This window comes from Zalophus californianus, chromosome 8 (genome assembly GCF_009762305.2).
Source record: "Zalophus californianus isolate mZalCal1 chromosome 8, mZalCal1.pri.v2, whole genome shotgun sequence".
Taxonomy (NCBI): Eukaryota; Metazoa; Chordata; class Mammalia; order Carnivora; family Otariidae; genus Zalophus; species Zalophus californianus.
In genome coordinates this window covers 136,974,593-136,998,454 of record NC_045602.1, presented here as the reverse complement: position 1 = coordinate 136,998,454, position 23,862 = coordinate 136,974,593, and the positions used below count along the sequence as shown (strand labels likewise).

At 53.4% G+C, this 23,862-nt stretch overlaps 1 protein-coding gene across 2 annotated transcripts in view; it reads right to left on the bottom strand.

Annotated features, from left to right (window-relative positions):
• The window catches only part of PHACTR3 (phosphatase and actin regulator 3), a 207,372-nt gene that overhangs the window by 65,038 nt on the left and 118,472 nt on the right, over positions 1-23,862 (bottom strand). Inside the window, exons 4-7 of one of the 2 annotated variants that reach the window (XM_027623329.2) lie at positions 21,624-21,806; positions 12,406-12,618; positions 7,194-7,368; positions 6,217-6,464 (exon numbers count right to left, since the gene is read on the bottom strand). In XM_027623329.2, coding sequence (XP_027479130.1) covers positions 6,217-6,464; positions 7,194-7,368; positions 12,406-12,618; positions 21,624-21,806 — 819 coding nt within the window. The remainder of the gene's footprint in view (positions 1-6,216; positions 6,465-7,193; positions 7,369-12,405; positions 12,619-21,623; positions 21,807-23,862) is intronic. The other variant, XM_027623330.2, reaches the window with a different exon arrangement.

Sequence of the window (23,862 nt, the reverse complement as noted above, 5' to 3'; positions counted from 1 at the left end):
TGGGGATGTGGGTTAAACAGGTGATGGAGATTAAGGAGTGCATTTGTGGTGATGAGAACCCGGTGATGTCTGGAAGTGCTGAATCTCTATACTGTATACCTGAAACTAATATAACACTATATATTAACTATATTGGAATTAAAAGGATACAAAAAAATAAAACCACAAATGGTAGAATAGAAGAACAAAGAATAAGGGCAATAAATAGAAAACAGTAACAAATATGGTAGATATTAATCCAACTATATCAATGGCCTAAATACACCAATTAAAAGGCAGAGATTGTCAGAGTGGATCAAAAAATAAGACTCAACTCTATGTTGTCTAGAGAAACTACTTTAGATATAAAGACACAGAGATTAAGAGTAAATGGATGGAGAGAAATATACCATGATAACACGAATCAAAAGAAAATAGGAATAACTACATTAATTTTAGAAGAGCAGATTTCAAAGCAAGGAAGGTTGTCAGGGATAAGGAAGGGCATTCCATATGATAAAGGGGCCGATTCTCAAAGAATGCATAACAGTTCTTAACAAGTGTGCACCTAACAACAGCACGTCAAACTATTTGACAAAAACAGAACTGCAAGGAGGGGTAGATTAACACACTATCATAACTGAGACTCCAACACCCTTATCTGAGAAGCGGGCAGATCCAGGAATGGAAAATCAGTAAGGACTTGGTTGAACCCCACAGCACTGACGACCAACTGGGTATAACTGACACCCATAGACTACTTCATCCAGCAAGAGCAGAATACACATTGTTCTCAAGGTCACATGGAACATTTACCAAAATACACCACATTCTGGGCCATAAAACAAACCCTCACAAATTTAAAAGAATACAAATCATATAATGTCTGCTCTCAGAAAACAATGCAGTTAAACCAGTAAGCAGTAACAGAATGGCAACTGGAAAATCCCAATATATATGGAGGTTAAATAACACACTTCTAAACAATACATGAGTCAAAAAAGAGATCTCAGCAAAAATTTTAAAATATTTTGAACTAAATGAAAATGAAAACACAACTTATAAAAATTTCTGGAATATGGTAAAAGAGCTTAGAGGGAAACTTATAGCATTGAATGCATGGATTAGAAAAGATCTAAAATCAGTAATCCAAATTTCTACCTTAGGAAACTAGAAAAAGAACAAATTAAATCCAGAGTAAGAATAAGGAGGGAAATAAGGGAGCAGAAATCTGTGATATTCAAAATATCAATAGAGAAAAATCAATGAAACCAAAAGCTGGTTCCTTGAAAAGATCAATAAAAGTGATTAGCCTCCAGCCAAGATAACTAAGAAAAAAAAGAGGCCACAGATTACTAATATCAGAAATGAAAGAAAGAACATCATTACAGATCCCATGGACGTTAAAAGAATAAAGAAATACTACGAATCACTCCATTCCCACAAATTGCATGACCTGGAGGAAATGGACCAATTCCTTGAAAGATACAATCTGTCCAAAATCACAAGAATAAACAGATGATCTGAACAGGCCTATATCTATTAAATAAATTGAATCAATAATTAATAACCTTACAAACAGAAAGCACTAGGCTAAGATGAGTTTACTGGTGAAATCTGTTGAAATTTTAAGGAAATTATACCAATTCTGTGCAATCTCTTTCAGAGGACAGAAGCTGAGGATAGGATGCTAACTCATTCTGAGGCCAGCATTACCCTAATAAAACCAGACAAAGACATTACAGGAAGAAAAAACACTACAGACCAATGAACACAGATGCAAAAATCCTCAATAATATATTAGGAACAATTATTTAAGCTGTTAAATAAGTTTTAGGGGCGCCTGGGTGGCTCAGTTGGTTAAGCGTCTGACCTTTGATCTCAGTTCAGGTCTTGATCTCAGGGGTCATGAGTTCAAGCCCATGCTGGGTGTGGAGCCTACTTAAAAAAAAAAAAAAAAGTTTAAAAATGCTAAATTGTTAAATTGTAAATGTTTATGCTAAATTTAAATGAAACACAAAAATTCTAAATTAAGTAAATTTTAATTAGCAAATTAGCTAGACCTGGACAGTCACATGTTAAAAAAAATAAATCTTGACACAGACTATATAACCTTCACAGAATAGGTCACACACCTAAATGTAAAATTCCAAGCTATAAAACTCTTAGAGGATAACATGAGAAAACCTAAGTGAGGTTGAGTATGGTGATGTCCTTTTTGAAACATTGCCCAAAGCACAATCCACGACAAAAATAATAAGCTAGACTCCATTAGAAACTTCTGCTCTGTGAAAGACGATGTCAAGAAAATAAGACCGGACACAGATTGGGAGAAATATGTGCAAAAGTTACATCTGATAAAGGACTGTGATCCAAAATATAAAGAGCTCTTAAAAGAAGAGCTAAGAAAATAGATAACCTGATGAGTCCAAAACCTTGACACCCCACCAAAGATACACAGGCAGCAAGTGAGCATATAGAGAGATGCTCCACATGATAGGTCTTCAGGGAAATGCAAATTAGAACAGTGAGATAGCACCCTACAGCTCCGAGAAAGGCCAAAATCCAGAGCACTGACGACACGAGACGCTGGCGAGGATGTGGAGCAGCAAGAGTTCGTTCATGCCGCCGGGAAGCAAAATGGCGCAGCCACTTTAGAAGACAGCTTGATGGTTTCTTACAAATCTAGACATAGTCTGACCATACCAATCTGGCAATCTCACTCCTTGGTATTTACCCAAAGGAGGTGAAAATCATGTCCACATGAAAAACTGCACATGGGTTTTTATAGCAGCTTTATTCATAATCGCCAACACTTGGAAGGAACTAAGATGTCCTTCAGTAGGGGATGGATAAACCATGGTCCATCCAGACAATGCAATATTACTCAGCACTAAAAAGACATGAGCTATCAAGCCGTGAAGACATGGAGGAAAACTTAACTGCACATTACTAAGTGAAAGAAGCCCATCTGAAAAGGATACACACTATATGACTCCAACTATAGGACATTCTTGAAAAGTAAAACTACAGACAATAAAAAGATCAGTGGTTGTGGGGATGGGAGGAATGAACAGGGGGAGCACGGAGGATTTTTGGAGCGGCGAATGAATGCTATGATCAACACAAGTCATTGTACATTTGTCTAAACACACAGAAGGCACAACATCAAGAGTGAACCCTTCGGGGGATAAGGGGTCAGTGTAGGTTTATCATTTGTAACAAAGGCATCACTCTGGTGAGTGATGCTGGTATCAGGGAGGCTAGGCAGGTGTAGGGCTGGGGATGCACATGGAAGTCTCTGTAACTTTCTCTAATTTTCCTGTGAGAACCTACAACTGCTTTTAAAAAATTAAATCTTAGGGAGCCTGGGTGGCTCAGTTGGTTAAGCGACTGCTTTCGGCCCAGGTCATGATCCTGGAGTCCCGGGATCGAGTCCCACATCGGGCTCCCTGCTCGGCGGGGAGCCTGCTTCTCCCTCTGACCCTCTTCCCTCTCGTGCTCTCTATCTCTCATTCTCTTTCTCTCAAATAAATAAAATCTTTAAAAAAAAATTAAATCTTAAAAATTCACCTTTGAGGAGCCTGAGAACGTTCTTGGTGTCCTGTTTTTACCCAGCACTGACTGCACGTAACTGTGCATGCTGCAGGCTGGCACAAAACATCACACGTGGTCTGTCACACATCTTGCTGTGTTGACCAAGACATTTTATTTGCTCTGCACAGAAATCCAACTGTCAGACTCAGAGTACAACAGATACATTTCTCACTACAACTAGTCAGGTAGGACAGCCTTCCAGCTGATTCACAAGGTAACCTGCCTTGGATGAGGCCACCACCAGCTCTTAGAAATGAAATTCTAACGATGCATAGGATGCCACCTCATCAGAGAATCCAGGGTGACACATCTTTGGACTGTTCACATGGCACAGGCCAATGCCCGCAAAACCTCTTGAACCCAAGAGAAGCAAATAGCTGATCCTTGCCGCCATCATCCCACCAGGCAAAGAATACGTTCATGGGCCTTTCCCACTGAAGTAACAGTCCTTCCAAAAGTAACACTTCTAGACTTTTTCTAGAACCAAAATAGAATTTTTTCCTCCAAGTGATTTATCTGAGAGGTTCTTAACTTGGAGAGAATCACGAACACATAGGAGAATGTGTAAAAGCAAGGAAACCACTTTCCACACTGGATTTCCATGCTTTGGGAACCCCGTATCAGGCACGTGGGAGGAGCACCCAGAGGCTCAATTTGTAGAAGACTGGAATCTCCAGATATTCCTGATGGTGTGTGCAACAAGCCCAGCCCACAGCAGGATGTTCTTAGGGTTGAACGTGAGGCCTCGATCATGAACCCAGAACACTGGTGTGCACGGGGGAGGGGACCGAGGCGAGGATGCTCCGCTCAGGGTTTGCAAGTGCAGCACATTCCCAGGCAGCTTGGCCGTGAGCCTGCGCACGTTAGCAACAGTGTTTCTAGGAGTTCTACCTTCCCTGCTCCCATTAGACCACAGTGGCTCAGTGAGGAGCATGTTATGCCATCGGGAGTGGCTGGAGAAGGTGGAATGGTGGCCGCAAAAGAAACGTGTACCCTGTATCTGTGAATGTGACCTTATTTGGAAAAAAGATGCAATTTGTCTTCCTAGATGTAATTAAGGATGTCAAAATGAGGAGAGTCATCCAAGATTATCCAGATGGGCCCTAAATCCAATGACTAGTGTCCCTGTAAGAAAAGGAGAGGGCATGTCTATGGCCATAGCACCCTGGACATGCTCTAGCTCGCCTGATCGTGGTAGCCAAGTGGGATGGGGCGTGGTTAGTACTTGGATGGGATGAGGGAGAGGGCCCAGGGAGCAGAGGAGAAAGGGATGTGACCACGGAGACAGAGACTGGGGGAAGCAGCCGCCAAGCCCAGGAGAGCCTGGAGCCGCCAGCAGCCGAAGAGGCAGACAAGATCCACCCCTAGAGCTGGAGGGAGCATGGTCCAGGGGGGTAGAGGCCAGAGGTGCCGCTAAACACCCTCCAAGGCACAGGGCAGCCCTCCCCCCAGAGAATCACCCAGCATCACTGGTGCTGAGCCTGGGGGCACCTGCACCAGCCTGGCATCCTCGTTTTCACCCGCCGTTCTCAGACATGTCCCGCATGACCCCATCCCTCAGAGGCTGACAGGTGTTCAAGGAAGAGAATTCTGGGGCTGGGTAAGCTTGGGAAAGTCCACAGGCTGCAGGCTCCTCTGACACATCCAGAGTCCCTCGGCCAACGGCTGGCTCCAAGTTTCTGTCTCAGTGATCAAAGTCAGCCTCTTCCCCACGCACAGAACACTGGTGCTCCTCACACGCTATGGCACCCACCCCTAGAAATGCCTCGCTGGCCGGGGTGGAAAAGGCTCAGAAGTATGCAAGGGGACAAGAAGGCTGACAGCCAGAGCTGCTAAGCCTGAGCTCCGTCCACCTGGTCACGGTGGCTGATGCTCACATCCCTTCAGGACAAGCCAGGACCAAGGTCAACGTCAGCCCCTTCCCCATTTGCCACCCGACACCCAAGGAAGAAGCAGCTTGCCTGGCTGGGTCCCTGGTGCCTCCACCCAGAGTCCTCTGCCCACGGTGGTGCCAGCATGAGACTGAGCCCCCGGCACGGCGCCGGCACTCAGCACAGCCTGCACCCTCCCCGGGCTCGCTTGGCCTGGCCTGCACCTCCTCTCCCTTCACCACGGGCCCTGCGATGCTCTAACTCCCTGAGCCTGAGTCCTCGAGGTAGGACGGAACGGTTACTCTGACCTTCAGAGCAGGCTGTGAGGACAGGCCTGGAGCTGGGCTTCCGACGGCCTTGGGCACATGCGTTCCCACACAAGCAGGCACTGCGCCAGGGATGGCCGCCGGCTCCTTCTCGCCCTCCCTTCACCTCATCTAGCTTTCCTGGCGGCAATTTCTGCTCTATTTTCCAAACGCTGGACCTCCGAGTACCAGCTGTACAACTTTCTGCCGTGTCTTCCTAAGCAGCGACGCTCTCAAAGTTACTCACGGAGCCTCTTTTATGTGTTTTCAAAAACACACGGAAATCAACATGCAGTTACCAAAATAAAACGGGCTCACTCAGCATCTCCTAGTCCCGGCCCAGGGCCCGTCTGCGGGCGCCCCTGCTCATCCTCAGAGGTGCAGGCCCCCGCCCCAGCCGGGGGGAGCACCGCCTCCACCGGGGCCCCGCACCCCGCACCCCGCGGGCTCCGGCCTCCCCTCACCAGAGATGATGGAGTCGTTCAGCGCCTCTTCATCCTGATACACCAGCAGGTCGTCCTTGAGCTCCGAATTCACGATCAAGTTCTCCTTGTTCTCCTCAGACCCCTTGGCGGCAGCGCGCTTGCTCTCCGCGACCCCGTCAAAGCTCCAGGCCTCCTCCCTCTCCTTGCCCCGCTCCACGCTGGACGTTCTCGACAGGCGGACGTCCACCCGCTTCTTGGGGGACGCTTTACTGTCCCTTCCTTGAAAACTGAAGCAGAAGACAGTTTGGGTTACGCGCGGTCCGCTTCCCCGCAGGACCCAGCAAAACCGGCCTGGGGGCTTGTGAGGATGCTGCAAAGGCGGTCCCCAACTGCGTGCGGCGCCCAGCTTCTGTCCTGAACGCGCAGGACGAGCAGCCGCAGACGGCGCATGCGCGGTCCCGAGGCGCGGAGGCATGCGCGTGGGAAGCCGGCCACGCTGCGCACGGCACGGGTGCGGCTCCGGCACTCCCCGGGAACCGGGAAGGGCACTGCGCTCGCAGGGCTTCCGCCAAGCCCTACGTGCGCCCCGTCAGCGGGCTGCTTTGCCCTCCATCGATCACTTCTCTTTCTCTATGGCCACGTGAGGTCAAAGATAAAAGAGTAAGCTTCAGGAACAGGCTTTGTCCTCCTGCTAATGGAAACTCAAAGTCTTCAGGGCCTGGGACAGCGTGACAGCTACTTCTCTTCCACGGGCGCTCGGTCCCCCGGGGAGAAAGGCAGGGGCTTTGGGGCCAGGCTCCCACCCGTGAACGTCCTCTCCCAGAATGGGGCAGCCAAGACCAGAGCCCGGTGCGAAGTAAAAAAGTGGGGCTCTTGTCCAAAAATTAACAATTTCAGGACAGTGACAGCAATGCACGGAGCCCAGTCCGGGGGCCCCGTGACTACACAGGGTACACCACAAGGCTGATGGGGATTCGGGCACACAGGTCTCCTTACCGGCAGGGAGAGGGCCTCACCTGTCCTGGCGATGCTTGGTGGCCAGTGCCCTGTGCAGCTCCTCAATGACACGGCTGGGGGGCAGCGGCCGGTGGACAGTGGTGAGATGTGGGGACCCCGTGGGCGTGGAAAGCTGTCCTCGGAGGGGAGGGTCAGCACTCTTCCCGCCAGGGCCCTGGAAGAGCGCAGGCTGGCCTGGAGCGTGAGAGGGACCAACGAGAATGTAAGTCTCTGGGAGCCGGGAGGAAGGACTCTGCAGAAAGACAGAAGCCCGAGAGCAGAGGACACAGCCCCCTGGCCGGGGGACCCTCACACCCTGTTCCAGACGTTGTGCCAGGTCCCCTGCGCCCAGAGCCAGAGACAGGGCTCACCTCTGTCCAGCTCCATCCACGGGCCCTCCAGCCTCCAACCCCGGGAGCTGAGCTCTATAGGCTCCCTGCAAGGTCTCAGGCACAGAACGCCCTCCTTCCTGACGCTCTGCTACAGATTTGGCTTCCCGAAGCCACACTTCCTATCGTGGAAACAAGCACAATCCCCCCAGCTCTGCAGGGTCTGCAGGGGTTACTCAGCCTGGACCACCATGGTCCCTGCTTCTCCACATCTCCTCCAACCCTCTCCCTGTACCTCACCGAGTGGGAGCTTTTGGGAAAGCGAGCCTCTCCCCTTCTCCTCGGCACAGCATCTGGGCTCTTGGCCCGGGCCCTGTAGGCTGCCCTGCTCGGTTCTCTGGCTTCATCTCCTCCATTATCCCCACCAAGCTCTCTTGGCTCTAGAACAGGAGGATCTTTCCAATCCTTGAGGGAACCACACTCTGCTCTGAGCCTTTGCACAGGCTGTTCCCTTTGCCTGCAATGCTTTTCCCCTCCCCTGTCTGTACCAATCTCACTTCATCAGGGAGACCTTCTGTGAATCCCCACCCTTGTGCAGAGCCCACCATACCTGCCCGTAGGACTCAAGGCAACCCTGAACACCCCTTTCCTCCCACTTGGAATGAATTACTTCATCAGGTCCGCTCTTCTCACCTGACTGTGCACCTCTGGGCAAGGCCTATGCCTGCTGTATCCCCGGGCCTGGCACTTGATGCGTGTGCAACAGGCATCCATTTACATGAAATGAGTCTGAAGACTCAGAAGAGATTTGCTCAAGTCCATCCTAAAAAGGTGAGGCTTCCCTCCCTAACAGATACTTCCTGAGTGTTCACTCCAAGTCCTGCACGGCGTCAGGTGCTCAGGGAGGCAGAAAGCATGAGTTTTTCATTACACAGATCTGGCCTCCAGGCTCCATCTGCTACTTACCAGCTGGAAGACCCCCATAGGCAAGTCCCCTGAACTCTTGAAGTCTCAGCCTTCTTATCTGTAAAGTGGGCCAAGAGCTCCCTGACAGGGCCAGCAGGAGCCCAGCTGCTGGGGTGGGGCCTGGCACCTGTAACATGTCGCTCCCAAACATGTCTCCGCAGAGGCAGCCTCCAGGCTCCCCCAATTTGTTTGACTGGGTACAAATAAATCAACTCCCTTTTTAGCCTCAACAGGGAGAGAGAGACACACACAGATCTAAACCACTCCCTCAAAGACAAAGCCTTTCTGATGTAATCCTAGAATGTGGACAGTGTCAATAAAAAACAAACAACAACAACAGCAACAAACCACATATGCACAACTAGAAGAAAAACTAAGTCCCATTGAAACAGGTGATTTCTTTCTTCACAAGCACCTGCTTCTGTGAGCATAGCCAGATAACACCAAACAGCCCAGGCCTTGCCCTCGATGGGCCTCGAGGCTGGCCGGATGAAACCAGGAGAGGAAAAGCAGACAGAAAGCCAACACAAGAATTTTAGGGAGAGCTGAGCCAGGCAGGTGGGCTGAGCACACCTGAGATGGGGAGCAGGTGGGCTGGGCTACGGAGCTCAGGCGAGGCTTCTCAGCAGAAGGGCCATCTGATCTGACACCCAAGGGATGAGACGGTACCAGCCATATGCAGGGCAGAGCAGACGAGGGCTCCATCCCGAGTGTGGCCCCCAGAACCATTCCAGTTCTCTACACTCTGCCAGCTCCACCCCTGCTAGGGCAGCCCCTGCTCATCATGGGGATCACCTCCCGAGCACGTGATGCTCTGTCATTGCCTGGAATCCTCCCTCTACACTTGCTAGGAAGGCCCCACCAGCCCAGGGAAAGGGAGGTGACATGGCTTTGCCTGGGCTCACTCAGCCTGGACTCTAAGTGCTTCCCACATGCCGCTCCACCAAGCACTTGCCCTGGCCCGCCTCGTCCAGCCTGGCCCGCCTCGTCCAGCCTGCCTAGGGCACCTCTTACCGCTCCCGTGTCTCAGGTGAGCAACCAGGCTCCAAAGCCAACTCCAAGTTATGCCTCCAGGGTGTGGCAGGGGCCGGGATTGGAACACCTTTAAGGGTAGTTGGCAGAGGCCGCAGGACCCCCTTACAGAGGGACAACTGTCCCCCAGCCGGGCAGGGGAAGCTTTGCCCTGAGGGGGTTAACTCACATGGGTCCTGGGTCCAGGCAGGTGAGACACAGGTGAGTCAATGAGCCTCATGCAGTTCATACAAACAGGGGGCGAGGGTTCCAGCAAACACAAAAGCACCAGCTCACCTTAATGGGCTGGTGGGACTCAGGGGGCTGCCAGATAGGAAGACTTCAAGAGGAGCCAAAAATTTGGATTACAGGTAAAAGTTACATGTTTGACACATGTTAATATTTAACACACATATTTGAATGTTTAAAATGTTGGCAACCCATTAAAACAAATTAAACACCATTCAGACCCAGCAAGGCAAGTCTGTGAGTGGGCCTGGGGGCAGGGGAGACGAGTCCCTGACCTCTGGTGGAGGCTGGGGGCACCGTCGAGACAAGAAAGAGCCCCGTGGGGACTCCGCTTGTGCATGCTGTCCAGCTGGGTCCCAGTTAAGCCCAGGTAAGGGGACTTTGTCCTCTGCTGCCACCTAGCGCTCACATGCTAAAGCAAACATTTCCCCCAAAAGAGAAGGAAAAAGAGGGAGAATGGAGAAAATGAAGACAAAGGTACCAAAATGGGGTCTCAGCTGTTAAAAAGAGATCCAGACCAAAACCACCCTCCCGTGCTCTCCCTGTTCCTAATCCAGTCCCCAGATTAGTCCCCCATACTGGGGGTTCTGGAGCTCCTGGGAAGGGGAGGGCGGAAGTCAGAGGCACCGAATATGAGGCCCTCGGGACCCAGAATTTCGGCTGTGAGAACAGGCAGAGGAGTCACAGTAGGGGAACGCGTGCAGCCTGAGGCCTGATCCGTCCCAAGCACAGGGGAGGCAGGACATCTCGGGGCTTACTGAGTTACCCAGGGACCAGAACAAATTATGCGTGAGCCAGAAGAAAACGTGGTGGAGGCTGCCTGATCAGATGGATTTCCAATTGTTTCAGGTCCCCGTGGATGGAGAAGAAAATCATCATAAGAACAGTAACAAGATGCAGGACAGTTTGATTCTGCTCAAAACTTTATCTGTGCAGCCCTCTCACTGACACACTGCAGGCTTGGACTCCTTCCCAGAAATGTAGAAACAGGCAGGCCGGGCTCAGAACACGCATCTGCTCCTTCAATCGCAGCCACACACACTCGCTGAGCACCTGCTATACGCCAGGTGGGGACTTAGGCTGGTGTCTGGGATCTGGTGGGGTCCGGCGGGGTCCTAGCCTGCTGTCACCAAGTCCCACCAACTGGGTAGCTCAGAACAACAGGACTTCATTCTCTCATAGCTGTTGAGGCCAGAAGTCTGAAACCCAGGTGTCAGCAGGGCTGGAGCCTTCTGAGGGCTGACAGAGAAACATGCCAGGCCTCCCTCCAGCTCCTGGTGGCCGCTGGTGACCCCTGGCACCCTGGCTTGCAGACAGGCCACTCCAATCTGTCTCCACCTCCGCATCATCTTCTGTGTCCTTTTGGGTCTCTTGTAAGGACATTCTCATTGGATTTAGGGCCCACACGAAGGCAGGATGATTTCATCTTGTTCCTGATGTAATTATGTCTGCAAAGACCCTTTGCCAAAGAAGGCCACGTTCTGAGGTTCCGGGTAGATGTGAATTTTGAGGGGACACGGTTCAACCCACTGGGCAAGGTGAAGTGATGTGGCAAATACCAGAAGGCAAGACGCATGTTGCTATGGGGTTGGGGTTGGGGACAGCTCCCCTCAAGGAGGGACAGAGATGCCCAGGCACTGACCGGGTGAAGCAAGGGGAAGAATATTGGAGCAGGAAGAGCAGTGGGAGGGTCACAAGCCTCAAGCCCAGAACTTGGGTCGAGTGTCATTAGCTATGGGACTTGGGACACGATGCTTGGAGCCCCCGAGCCTCTGTCTCTTTAACTGTGAATCGGGCACACATCCCCCCACCCCCACCCCAGAGAGACTGGCCCGCACATTAGGAACACGTGGTGTGTACTTGGGCCTCCTTGTGGCCCAGCAAGAGGGACGGAGCAGTATGGCGGGTGGAGGTCAAAGCTGCTCAGGTCTGCCGTCCACATCCTCTCCATGCCCGCTGCCCTCAGAGGCCACAGGCGAGGATTTACATTTCAGAACAGTCACCGTTAAGAACGTAATGGCCTGCTTCCCCCCAAGACTAGCCATGTCTCCTGTTGCTACCCGTGATGGGACAAGAAATGCCCAAACTCCAAAGGTGAATGTCCCGACTTCCTGGGATTATTCAGCCAGTGTGGCCACAGCTACGGAACTGGATGCTTTTGGGGGCCTCCCCCCAGCCGAGCTCCCCTCTCTGATCACCACCCTATAGGCCAGAATTTATCTCTGGCTCTGCCTTGCAGGATGGAGCTCACTGGGGAGACGTGGTGAAACAGAGATGAGCAGAGACTGTGAAAGTGAGAGGTGGGGACAGAGTGGGGAAGGAAGGGGAGAGGGAGAAAGAGTAGGAAACAGAAAGACACCTGAACATCCAGACATATAGACAGACAGACAAAATCCTCATCCTGGGGGCTGGCTGCATCTTCTGCATTCAGGTTCTAGAAGACACTTTTGACTCCTGCCAACAGACTGCTCCATTTGCTCGAGGGAGCCCGAGGGTTCTGCTCCTGACAACCAGAGCTCCCTGCTAAGAACTGCTCTCCTGTCTCCCGTTTTGCTCCCCTGGACCTGCCCAGAACCCTGACCACAAAAGCAAAGGGTGAGAACCAGCCTGCGGTGGGCACCCCACCAGGATGAAGGTTTGCATGAATGAATGGAAGGATGTATACATGAGGACCCACCTGTGACGTTTTTCGTGGTTTTGGAGCCTGCCTTGGGCGGTGGGGTGGGCAACAGCGGGGGGCTGGGGAGCTGGCCCACGGATCTCTCCAGGGGTCTGGGAGGACTGTCCAGGGAGTCAGACCCAGCTAAGGCTTGAGAGGGTTCATCGGTGGTCGGCGGGAGGTTGCCAGCGGCGTCTGCTTCTTCACCTCTGGATGTGGACGGCATCTTGGCTGGTTCAAAGGCAAAACAGAGCATTCACAAGCCATTCTTCCTCTGGCTGGGGTGGATGGGAGCAAGGACAGTTAAGGCAGCTTGGGCTGGGTAGGATTGTGAATAGGAACAGGGTACAGAGGGGACGTTTCAAATACAGACCTGACTTCTTGTGAGTTCAGAGGTCAATGGAACTGTCAGAAGTAGACAGGGGGAGGGGGGGAAGTAGGGGAGGATGGGGAGGAACGGGAGGGGAGGAGGGGAGAGGGAGGAAGGAATTTCAAGAGCACAGATAATGCTGTCCCTTTTCCCACTCAATAGGTGGTGCCAAAGTTCCTGCTCCCGCCTGACCTGGGGATGGTGGCCATCACAGGTTTTGTAATGAGACCTGCCCAGGCTCCCATCAGCCCCTGCACCAGGATCCTGGTAAATTACTAAAACCCTGGTGCCTCCATTTACCCACATGTGACATCTGACAAACACCAACAGTCCCTCATGGGATTGCTGCAAGGTTTAAATGGGAAGTAACAAAAAGATGAGTAACTCAGCAGCTGTTGACTTTACAGGTCTGGTTTTCCACAGCCCTGGCCCCTGACATGGAGGTCCCCGCAGGCGGTACGGGCGGCAGGGAGGCCCAGCTTTGCGGAAGGGTCAGCCTGCCCAGAGACCCGTGCCCGTCCCCTCTCCTCCCTGCTGCTCCCTGAGCACCATCCCTGAGCCTGTCTACCCCTCGGCCTTCTCCCAGGCCGTGGACACTCCCTTTTCACCTCTCCCTTCATCCGGCTCAAGTTCTACTGAGCGTCACTGCACCACCTACCCCACTGACACCCCCAAGTACTCTGCCTCAATTCCTTTCCATTTAGCTCCCTGGTGAGACCTCCGCCCCCCCCCCCAGTTCCCAGCCCGTGAGTGCTGCAGGAAAAGATGATGGAGGAACCCCGGTGTCTGCCCCCTCAGGACTGCCACAGTCGGGCTCAGCTCTGCCTCAGACTCTTGCCTCCAGCTCCTCACCTCCATCCTCCCAGGGGGCCTCACCACCAGGGGAAACTGAGGCATTCAGACAGGGGTGGGGGCACTCTTCTTGGATGCCTGACTCAAACACAACGGTCCCTGAAACCCCAGATCCTGATACAGGATCCCCATGCCCACCCGGGATCCCAGCACTCCCTGCCTTCTCAGAGCATGCCCCAGGTGCCCAGCACGGTACCTGCTATACATCTCATTTTTTAAGACCAGCTGCGGAGGAAGATACAAACACTCATCAGGAACAGCTTGGTAGAGCTGGTCCTAAAGTCACAGTGTGGGTGGGATTCATCCATCAGGAAGGGTTCTGGAGGGGCCTGATGGGCGGGGCACTGTCCGTGGTGCTGAAAGCACGGTGCCAGCCCCATCCCTGCCCTTCAAGAACTTCCAAAGAAACTTCAGAAGTGGACACTGCACATTCCACGGATGCCATGTTATTACCATTTCTGTTCTTTTACTATCCATGGCTGACTCCACGGCTGGGACACTCTCGTGGCACAACATGGACAGGCCAGTTCCTCCCGCTGGGCCCTGGAGTTCTGGACAAAGTGAGCAGTGTATGACCTAGACTCCACAGGTTCCCTTGGCTGTGCTGCCAAGGGAAAGGCTAACAGGGAGACTGAGCAGCCCAGGTCAGGGTCCCCACACCTGCATTGGCCAGGGCAGGTCCACTTGATCTGTCTCAGCTGTCCTCTCAACACGTTCCTCTTCAGCTTCCAGACACCTGTTCCCTGGTTCCCTCCAGTGACACTGGCCACACTTGCCCAGCCTCTCACCAGCTCCACGTGGGCTGCCTAAGACCCAGCCCTCAGTCCACGGCTCCAACTCTCCCATCCAGTCCTCTGGCTTCAGAATCAATCCCATCTTTCTGTCAACCCTTGACCTTCCCTCCAAGCTCCAGACTCGTACATTATCAGCCACTGTGACATCTCCATCTGGAGGTCAGAAAGGCAAAATGAAACATTCCCAAACCCATCTCTTGATTTCCCAGGGGAAAGCCCTCCCCAGTCTTCTCCTCCCTCACTCTCACCCATCCATCATCCAACCACCCATCTTGCAAACGTCCTGGCACAATTAGGGGTCCAGGCCGCCTTCCAGGAGCCACAGACAAGTCACTAAACCAGACAGATCCTTCACCAGGCTTCCTACACAGCTCACCAGCTTTGCAGCCACACTGGATACCCGGTACCTTGCCCTTTGTATATAATTCATGGATAAATCCTGTGTGATGTACTTCCAAAATATTTCCCAGCCATGTCCACTTTTCCTCCCTGTGCAAGCTTCCAAGGCCTTTGCCTGGACCACAACAATGGCCTCCAGGCTCCGTCCCTCCCTGTCACACCCCCACCCCAAATCCATTCTCAAAACCAGGGGTTAGGAAACTTTTTCTATAAAGGGTTTTGCAGGGCAGAGTGTCTCTGTTGGTGCAGAGTCCAGAAGGCTGGCCAATTCAAACAGCAAAACTCCCCTGTGTCCAAAGCGGATATGTGCCACCCACAGAACTTTCTGAGATGCTGGACAGATTTCCTCCCTGTCCATTTCAGCAGGCCACCAGCCATGTGTGGCCAACGAGCAACTGACAAGTGGCCAGTGTGACTGGAAAGCTGAATTTTTATTTCATTTAGTTTTAATTAATTTAAGCAGCCATGCTGCTAATGAGTACCAAGCTAAACAGGGCAGCTGCAGACTTCTGGGAGGGAGTCAATGGTCACAGCCCATACCCCCTCAATCAGAGAGAGACTGCAGGGTAAGCTTCTAACAGTTCCATGGAAATCCTCTCTCCCCACCAGCCCAAGGTGGAATGCAGGTCCCCCACCTCTGCCCTCGCCCCAGGGCCTAACACACCAGCAGATCTCACTAAAATCCCCTCGAACACCTTCCCACAAAACTCATCCAAGTTCATCACACATGAACCCCTATATGTCCCTGACCTGTCTGGGCCTCCACAGGCTGGGAAAGAGGTACTCCAGCATCTTTTTCAGCCTACATCTCCCTCTACAGCTCATGTGAGTGTGTAGCTACCATTATAGTTTGGAATCTTGTTGAAATTAGAACATTAACATCCGGGGCGCCTGGGTGGCTCAGTAGTTAAGCATCTGCCTTCGGCTCGGGTCATGGTCCCAGGGTCCTGGGATGGAGCCCAGCATCGGGCTCCCTGCTCGGCAGGAAGCTTGCTTCTCCCTCTCCCGCTCCCCCTGCTTATGTTCCCTCTCTGTCTCTCTGTCAAATAAATAAATATCTGTCAAATAAATGTCTGTCAAATAAATAAATAAAATCTTAAAAAAAAAGAACATTAACATCCATTAAAGTCTTAAGTGCTAGATCAGAAAAAAAAATGGAGAACACAATGTCAGTTTTCCAAGTTCCCCGCATTTGGGATCCTCCCTCGGTGAGGAGGGGAGGGGGGCAGGGGTGCTGTTCATGCACTCCCCTGACCAGCAGAGGTCACTTCTCACCAACTGAACTCTCAGCCAAGACTCCTGTGTCATCCTACAAACCTCAGCGTAGGGCTCAGTAGATGAACAGAAGTGACTGAAGCTGAGCCAAGTTTGTACATCCATGACTTACTTGCACATTTTACGAAACATTCCACTGACATGCTTCTGTGTGGCCCCCACGTACTCCCTTGGGCAGGGGCTGATAAACGTTTTGTTTATGTCCAGGGACAGAGAGTCAATATTTTAGGCTTGGCAGGACAAGAGGTAAACCCAAGAATATTATGTAAATGTTTCTGTAACAAGAGAAAAAGCTCTCCCTGCCCTTTAGCCTGGGAAGTGCTGCCCAGGTGGTAGGTATGCTTTGAGCCCATTTATCACCCGCTGGATACATTCCAAGACCAGGAGTGACCAGTGCTACAAGAGAGTCCTGGTGGGCTGGGGGACAGCTACTGTGTCCAGTTTCGCTGCACCCCAGTGACACCTGGCATGTCCTCGGTCTCAGGTTGGACAGCTAGCCATGGGCTCGGCAACTGGCGGAGTCCCAGGCGGAGATGGGACGAGCCCCGATTCTGAGCAGTGGGGAAGGGTGGCCACCGGTCAGGGAGGGGCAGTCTCCGCTTGGACTGGGTTTACAGTCCCGGCACCCTCGAACGTGCCATGCAGACACAGGTGGCAGCCAGATCTGACCTAAAGCCTGCAGTTTGCCATCCCCTCCTCTACTTCAGAAACAACCCGCATTCCGGAGCATTCTAGAAGCAGAGTGAAGGGGTATCCCCTGCTTGACGCTGTTTTGGGCTATAGAATATTATGGTTAAAAACATGTTTGGGATCAAACTCCAACTTGCTGCTTCTGGGATCTGTGGTCTTGAATAAGCAACAGCCTCTCTAGGCCTCTGCTTTCTCAGCTTAAAATAAAAAATTGGGCTGTTAATACAATGAACATAGTACATGCTTTCTGAATGCCACTTTCCTTTAATTAGCACACTCATGGGAATGAACGCCAGAGCCAGCCCCTGCCCAGCAACAAACACTGAACAGCCACTGGTCCCGTTCAAACCCAAAACAACAGATCTTTCCAGGCTTCTCAGGGAATGCTGTGTTGCTGGTGTAGCACCATCCCAATAAAACCAAGAAAAACAAAATCACCCCAAATACAAGGGTCCAAAGTCAACCCAAACCACCAAACTCAAACTGAGGGTCAAAGAAAACAATGGTCAGAATCTTTGACAGCATTTTCTTCCTAAGATATTTGTGATGTTTGGATAGAACTCCCGCCGCTCCCCTCCAAACGCACACAGCAGTTGTGGGCACGTGGAAGCCGCAGACCCAATTTGGGTGTTCCCACCTGGCCACGGAGCTGTCTCTCTGAAGCTGGGAGCTTCTTGACACACATATGGTCCCTCCCTCTCCCCCAGCATAGTCTGCAGAAGTCCACTATTTAAAAGAAAGCAGCTAACCCTCCAGGACACAGTGAACACCACAGCAGACGTCCACAGGGTGTGCCCGAGGACACAAGGTCATCCCATTCTGGGCCCCCGGACATTTCCAAGAATTTCCTGGGGCCAAGAAGAGAGCCCAGCACAGTAGCTGCCTAGAATCCAGCTTTCTCTGTTAGGCATTACTAACAGCACAGAGGGACGGGCCGGCCCACAAGCAGGTGGCTCCATCGGGTGCTGACGTGCAGGGTGTGGGGGCAAGAATGACAGAACAGCGTTCGATCACAGCTGGTCACCCCGAGCTCCGCATCGGGCCCTGCAGACCTGGGACCCCATCGTGCTTTAACTACAGCAGCCCCCCTCCATCTTTAGGGGATACATTCCAAGACCGCCATGGATGCCTGGAACCATGGAGAACGCTGAACCTGACAGGTCTTGGGTCTTTTCCTCTAGATGCCCGCCTAAGACACATGCAATTCATAGATTTGGCCCAGGAAGAGATTAACAGTAACTTGTAGAACAGAACAATGATAACCACATCCTGTAATAAAGGTTCTGTGAATGTGGTCGCGCTCTCAGAAGATCTTACTGGACTGTATTCACCCTTCTTGTAATGGGCGAGGATATGAGCCTATGTGAGATGTAGTGAGGGGAGGGGCACAGGCCTGGGGCTGACCACTAGGTTACTGTCCACCTACTGACCGCACATCAGGAGGAGACGCATCTGCTTCCACACAGCGGCTGACGGGGGGGGGGGGGGGGACTGAAACCACAGAAAGCGAGGCCACGGATGGGGGTGGGGGCCACTGCATTCACCACATAAGGATGAAGCCCAAAGCAGGTCACCCCCGTGGCAGCACAGAGGTGGCTCCGCAGACCAGATTCCTGACCTTCACAGAAGGGGCCGGGCAAGGGCGGACAGGTGAGGCCATGTGGGGGGCAGCCAGTGGCCATGGCTCTGAGGGAACACCAGCTCGGGGGGGAAAGGGGGATGACACGTTGATGGCTGGAAAGAAGCTGGCTGCACACGAAGATTTAGGTGAAATCTCCTCATTTTTAAATGTTGACTTGCAATTTTTTTTAAGCAGGGAGTTTAAAGTCTGTTAGATTTTAATGTGCTCCCTCCCCAAGGGGTTTTGCTCAAGCCCAGGTTTCTCCAACAGAGACCTGGGCCCCAGGGGTGGCCAGTGTTCCTGGGGCAGAACTCCAGGCCTACAGGGCTGCCAGAGACCCTGGTGGTGGCCTTCCCCTGCCCGCCCCCCCCCCCTGCCCCGCTCAGTAGCAAAACGCAGGTGGACTCACATCCCCAAACAAGCATGCTGACAGAGGCAGGAGTCTGGGGCATCTGCAGGCAGCTGAATCCTGCGTGTTACATGCCTTTGTCCCCAAGAGAGGCTTTTACTGCGAAGACGGAGTACTTGGGGTGTGTCAGGACGGAGTTAGGGGATTCCTGGGGATTCCATAATTTTAGCAACTCTGAGAGGTGGGGGTGGCATTATCCTCATTTATGGTTGACAACACAAGCTCAGAGAGATTGAGTGACTTAACCACTGTCACACAGCTTAGTTGAGCATTCAGCCGTGTCTCAAACCTGGGTTGGCCTGCTATCAAACACATTGCCTGAATTCCCTAACTCCATACCTTGGGTTAAATGAGCTAGCATATGTGTAGTGCTTAGAATGGAACCCTGCACACAACCTGTCTCCGTTAGAGATTTCAGACTGTTCTCCGTGTTCCTGGCCTTTGTTTGCTGTGTTTTCTTCTACGTGAACAAGTTTTTCATTTAAACTTGTTTATTAGGAGAACAGCCCTTCACTACCCTCCATGAGAAACCCGTTCCCCTTGTGCTAAGGAGAACAAACACCACCGTTAAAAAGTTTTCTAGTGAGTCGCCACATGCCACCTACGTGAACTCTTCTACCCTAGGGACACAGGACCCCACTGAGGGCAGGGATGCGGAGTGCAGCTCGAGGAGGACATTGTCACGGCCCCACATGGACCAGGCCTGGTGGTCTGGCTCACTCCCCAGGCCTGCTGCCCCTCGCACAGGGCGCATCCACGGCCGCCCCCCCCCCGGGGGGTTCTAGCGGGGCCTTCAGCTCCTCTTTCTCCATCTCACCCTGGCTCTGGCCACACATACAAACCGTTCATCCCATGGAAGTCCTATGGTCTGCCCTGCTCCCTGGCTAACCACAGCCCACCGAAACCCAGCCTGCGGGCTGCTTCTGCCAGTATGGTTTGTGGGCACATAGCCACGTGCTTTTGTTTGCACATCTTCTGTGGCTGCTCCCAGGCTACACGGAGGAGGGACATGGTTTCATCAGGAACCTTCTGACAGAAAGGCAACCATAGTTAAGTGGTCCTGTGCAGAAGCAGCTTGTGGACCCTGATTTCAGTCTTTGCAAAAGTTCTTCCCCTATCGGGGAAGCTCTTTCCCTCCCTCTCTGCCTGGCCAATGCTATTCATCCCTGGGCTGCCCCAGCTCCCAGGCTCAGGGAGGAGCCCCATGTGCATGCCCACCATCATGGACTTCGCTGAAGAGGTTCGGCAGGTTTGCTCACCTCCTCCCATCACTCTGGGGGACGAGACCCAGACATGTTTGCCATTATGACCCCCCGACCAATAGTACATCCTGCCCAGGAGAAAATCCTTAATACAAACCTGTGGTCTCCATAAACCAACTCTGCTCTCAGGAATTCTACCCCTCCACCAAGCATGCAAAGAAAGAGAGCACCTGAGGTTGGGGAGTGGGGAGGCAAGGGCAACAGGTATAGTCCTCCAAGCTGAGCAGGCAGAAGGAACCAGCTACGGAGAAGTGCCCAGCACCAGCGGCGAGCCCTGCAGAGCGGGAGGCTCCGTGGCCAAGGGCAGGGCTCGCCTGCAAGGACCCCAGGTGGAAACACACCAACTACCACCCTGACGGAGTCTGGTGTCTGGGGACACCGGGACTGTCCCAAGGGTCACAACCCTTCAGACCCCAAACTCCTACCACATCCCCACGCTGGGGTGAAACCGGAGAAGCGCAGCCACCCCCAGGATGGGCAAAGCAGACCTCTCGGCAGGGGCCTGCCGACCCTGGAGGGGTTTCACTGGCCAGGGCCGCTGGTAAAACACGGAGCCATGAGTCTTGTTGGCAGAAGGAGGCCGCAGAGACCAGATGCCTACCTGGCTCTGAAGCCAAAGAACCCGGCGGGCCCGTGCACAAGGCCTGGACTTCCAGCCTCCCACACGTGTGGAGACCGCCCAGCTTCAGTCCCCACACTGTGCCTGACATATTTTTGGCTGGCTACTTTACGAGGGAAAATGCTTCCAGCTTGACAGTGAGGTCCCCCTGAATATTTCTATAAAAACGCTGCTAATGGGTCCGAAAAAGAGGGGGTAGATATTTCAAAGCACCCAGGGACTCCTTTGATGGATTCATGTCTTCCTTTTCTCCCCACCTTTTTCCTCAGCCAGCACCTGTCCTGGTCTAGTCAATTAAAACCACCACCACGAACCCCACCGTCCCCAGTGATAACCCAGTGCAGCTCCTCCTGCCTTCGAACAACCCTGAATACGAAGGACTGCTGTTCCCATTTCCCAGAGGCTGGAAATGAGGCTTTGAGCAGCACACCCAGCATGCCCCACGGAGACGCGGTGAGGAGAGCCCGGCACGCAAGGAGCGAGGCATTCGGCAGCCCGGCCAGCACCCCGAGGCTCCAGGTGCCGTGTGGCAGGCACGGAGGCCAGGCTCCATGGAGGAGGGAGCCCTCTGCTGAGGATTTAGGCCACTGGGAAGGTCCCTCTCCCTCGTCCTGCCCCACAGTCTTGGGCTCAACTAAGATGCTCCCACTGGACACTGGCTCCCTTGGAGAGCATTTTCCCGCTCAGAGGTTCCCAGCAGCAAGCAACCGCATCCCAGGAAGAATGTATATGGGGAGGCCACCTGTGAATGTCTTCAAGCACCGACACCTCTGGGCTGTGCCAGGCTTGGGAAGAACAGTAGAGAAAAATGCTCTGGCAAATGTTGAAACCCAACCACAGGGCCGAGCACGGCAGGGCCTGGAGCCCAGAATGCTACCCAGGGGGCCACCCAGGCCAACGGCTGTCCTGACAGCAGCTCAGCCCTGCATGGTCTATGGCCAGTACCTGCGTCTTCAGAATAGGAGTCCGAGGACACCGGCTCGTCCAGGGAAGACTGGTCTGGCCCAGTGGCCAGAGGGCTTCCGGGCAGGGCTTCTTGTGAAGTCAGCGTCTCCTGCTTGGGGGTGGAGGGCTCGCTCTGTGCGGCCCGGGGCCCTCCATCAGGGCTGCAGGCTTTGCTTTCAGCATCTGCAAGGAAAGCCAGCCGTCAGCCGAGCCCACATCTCCCTTCCTACATGCTTTCACTCGTGTAAGGGGCCTTCCTGGGAAGCGAGCCACCCCAGGCCCCGGCATGGTACCCCCATGTCTCTTCCCCACACCTCCCGGGACTCCCTCTCCACATCCAGGCTTCCTAAGGAGGCCCAGGCACTGTCACGCCCCCAGTCCCCTGGTCTGTCCACTGCCTGCCTGTGGGAGACTGGCCAAAGCCTCCACCCACATCGGTACCCCCGTTCCCATGCTGGCCTCCGCCCTCTGGCTTGCTTTGGCCAATGGGGCCATGAAGCAGCAATGCCTTCAAAAGTGCCCGCACGCTCCCACAATCGAGCCGCCGCCTGTCCTCGCTGCCGGGACGCGCCAGGCCAGCAGGCTGGGGATGGAGCTGCTCCCGTCCGGCCAGCAGAGGCCAGCCCCAGATGGGCCCACACATGCCGACGGCTGTCTGCCCCGAGGTGCTGTAGGTGTTATGGAACATTCTCGTGGCTACAGGTAACCAATCCGCTCCCGCGCCCACCATTCCACCATTGGTCCCCTGGCACGCAAACCGTTCTCCACCGCCCACGGTGTGCCTGGGCCTGCATCCACCCCCGGGAGAAGGCGAGGAATAAGAAGAGTCAATCCCTGCCCCCAGCTGGCTCAAGCTCTGAGGCACTGCAAGCCAAGGACTGAGGGGGCTCAGAGCAGGGAGTCCCTGGGTGTAGACAGGTGGCCTTCTCCGAAGAAATGACCCCAGGCTCCCAGCAGGGCTGAGAGGAGGACTCAGTGCCTCCCCTTGCTTGGGGCTCAGTTGCTGGAAACTTTGAGGGTCTGGCCTATGATGGATTGATCATCTCCAGCGTCCTATTTTACCGAAGAGGGGCTTGGTGCTCAGGGGCATAACTGGTCCCGTCCCATGGCCACCAGATGGCAGGTCTGGACTTGGAGACACAGACAGCTGATAACAATCACCACTTCCAAGATGCAGAGCACAGACCAGCACGTGGAACACCCCCACGCCCCACTCAGATGCCACATCCCGTGCACAAGGCCACCCTGCACAGAGCAGCATCGTAGGGTCACCAGCCTGGCTCAGGACCACTGCCTCCCATCACTGTGGGGCATGGGGGGTTGATCTCAGAGTTCCCTTCACCCAGGCCAGTCTCAAGCCCCACCTGCTGCCCTCCGGTCCTCCAGCAACGTCCCTTTCACCCCAGAAGTGGACTGGTTGGACGAGAAGTAGAAGGTCAACCTCCCCATGGGCCCCATCCCACGGCAGACCTCTCTGGCGTCCACTTCCTCACCTCGGAGACGGGGAGAATGGCATCACTACGCGCTTCATGGCACCCATGTGGCAATTAAATGTGTTTATCTACACAACACGCCAAGCAGAAAGGAGGCCATGTGCTTGCAATCATCCTTACTACTACTGATGAACTCTGACGAGCAGGACAGACGGCCCGGCCCCTTGGCTGGGCGCAGGTGCCCAGGTGAAAGCCACAGGCTTCCTCGGCGGAGCCCTCACCGCACCCAGGACGTGGGCCCAGCCCACGGCGCGTGACCCCACAGGGATGGAAGTGGTCACCATGGCCCAGCACGCCCCCCAGGGCCACAGCCCTCTCCCCAGGAAGGGCAGAAAGGTCAGCCAGGCTGGAAGTCTGGAGATCTGGGGCTCGGAAGAGCTCATCTCTGCAGCCGTGTCCCCTGACCAGAGGGTCCTGAGGAGGGTTCAGCAACCTTTCCCAAAAAAGAAACAGAAGGCCAGTATTTTAGACTTTGTGGGCCACATGCCATCTGGCCCATACTGCATAGTCTTTTTTGTAAAAAAAAAAGACTTTAAAGTTTAATAACCATTACTCAGCCCAAGGGCCTTCCAAAAACTGGTCCTGGGCCAGGAACAACCTGCAGACTTGCATTATGGTTCGTCAACGAACCCCGACCCAGGAAAAGACCCAGACGCCAGCCAGGAGAACACACCCAGTGGGTACAATGAAAGGTCACAAAGCTCAAGCTCAAAACCGTACTTCCTCCCACCTTTGCTCAGGACTGC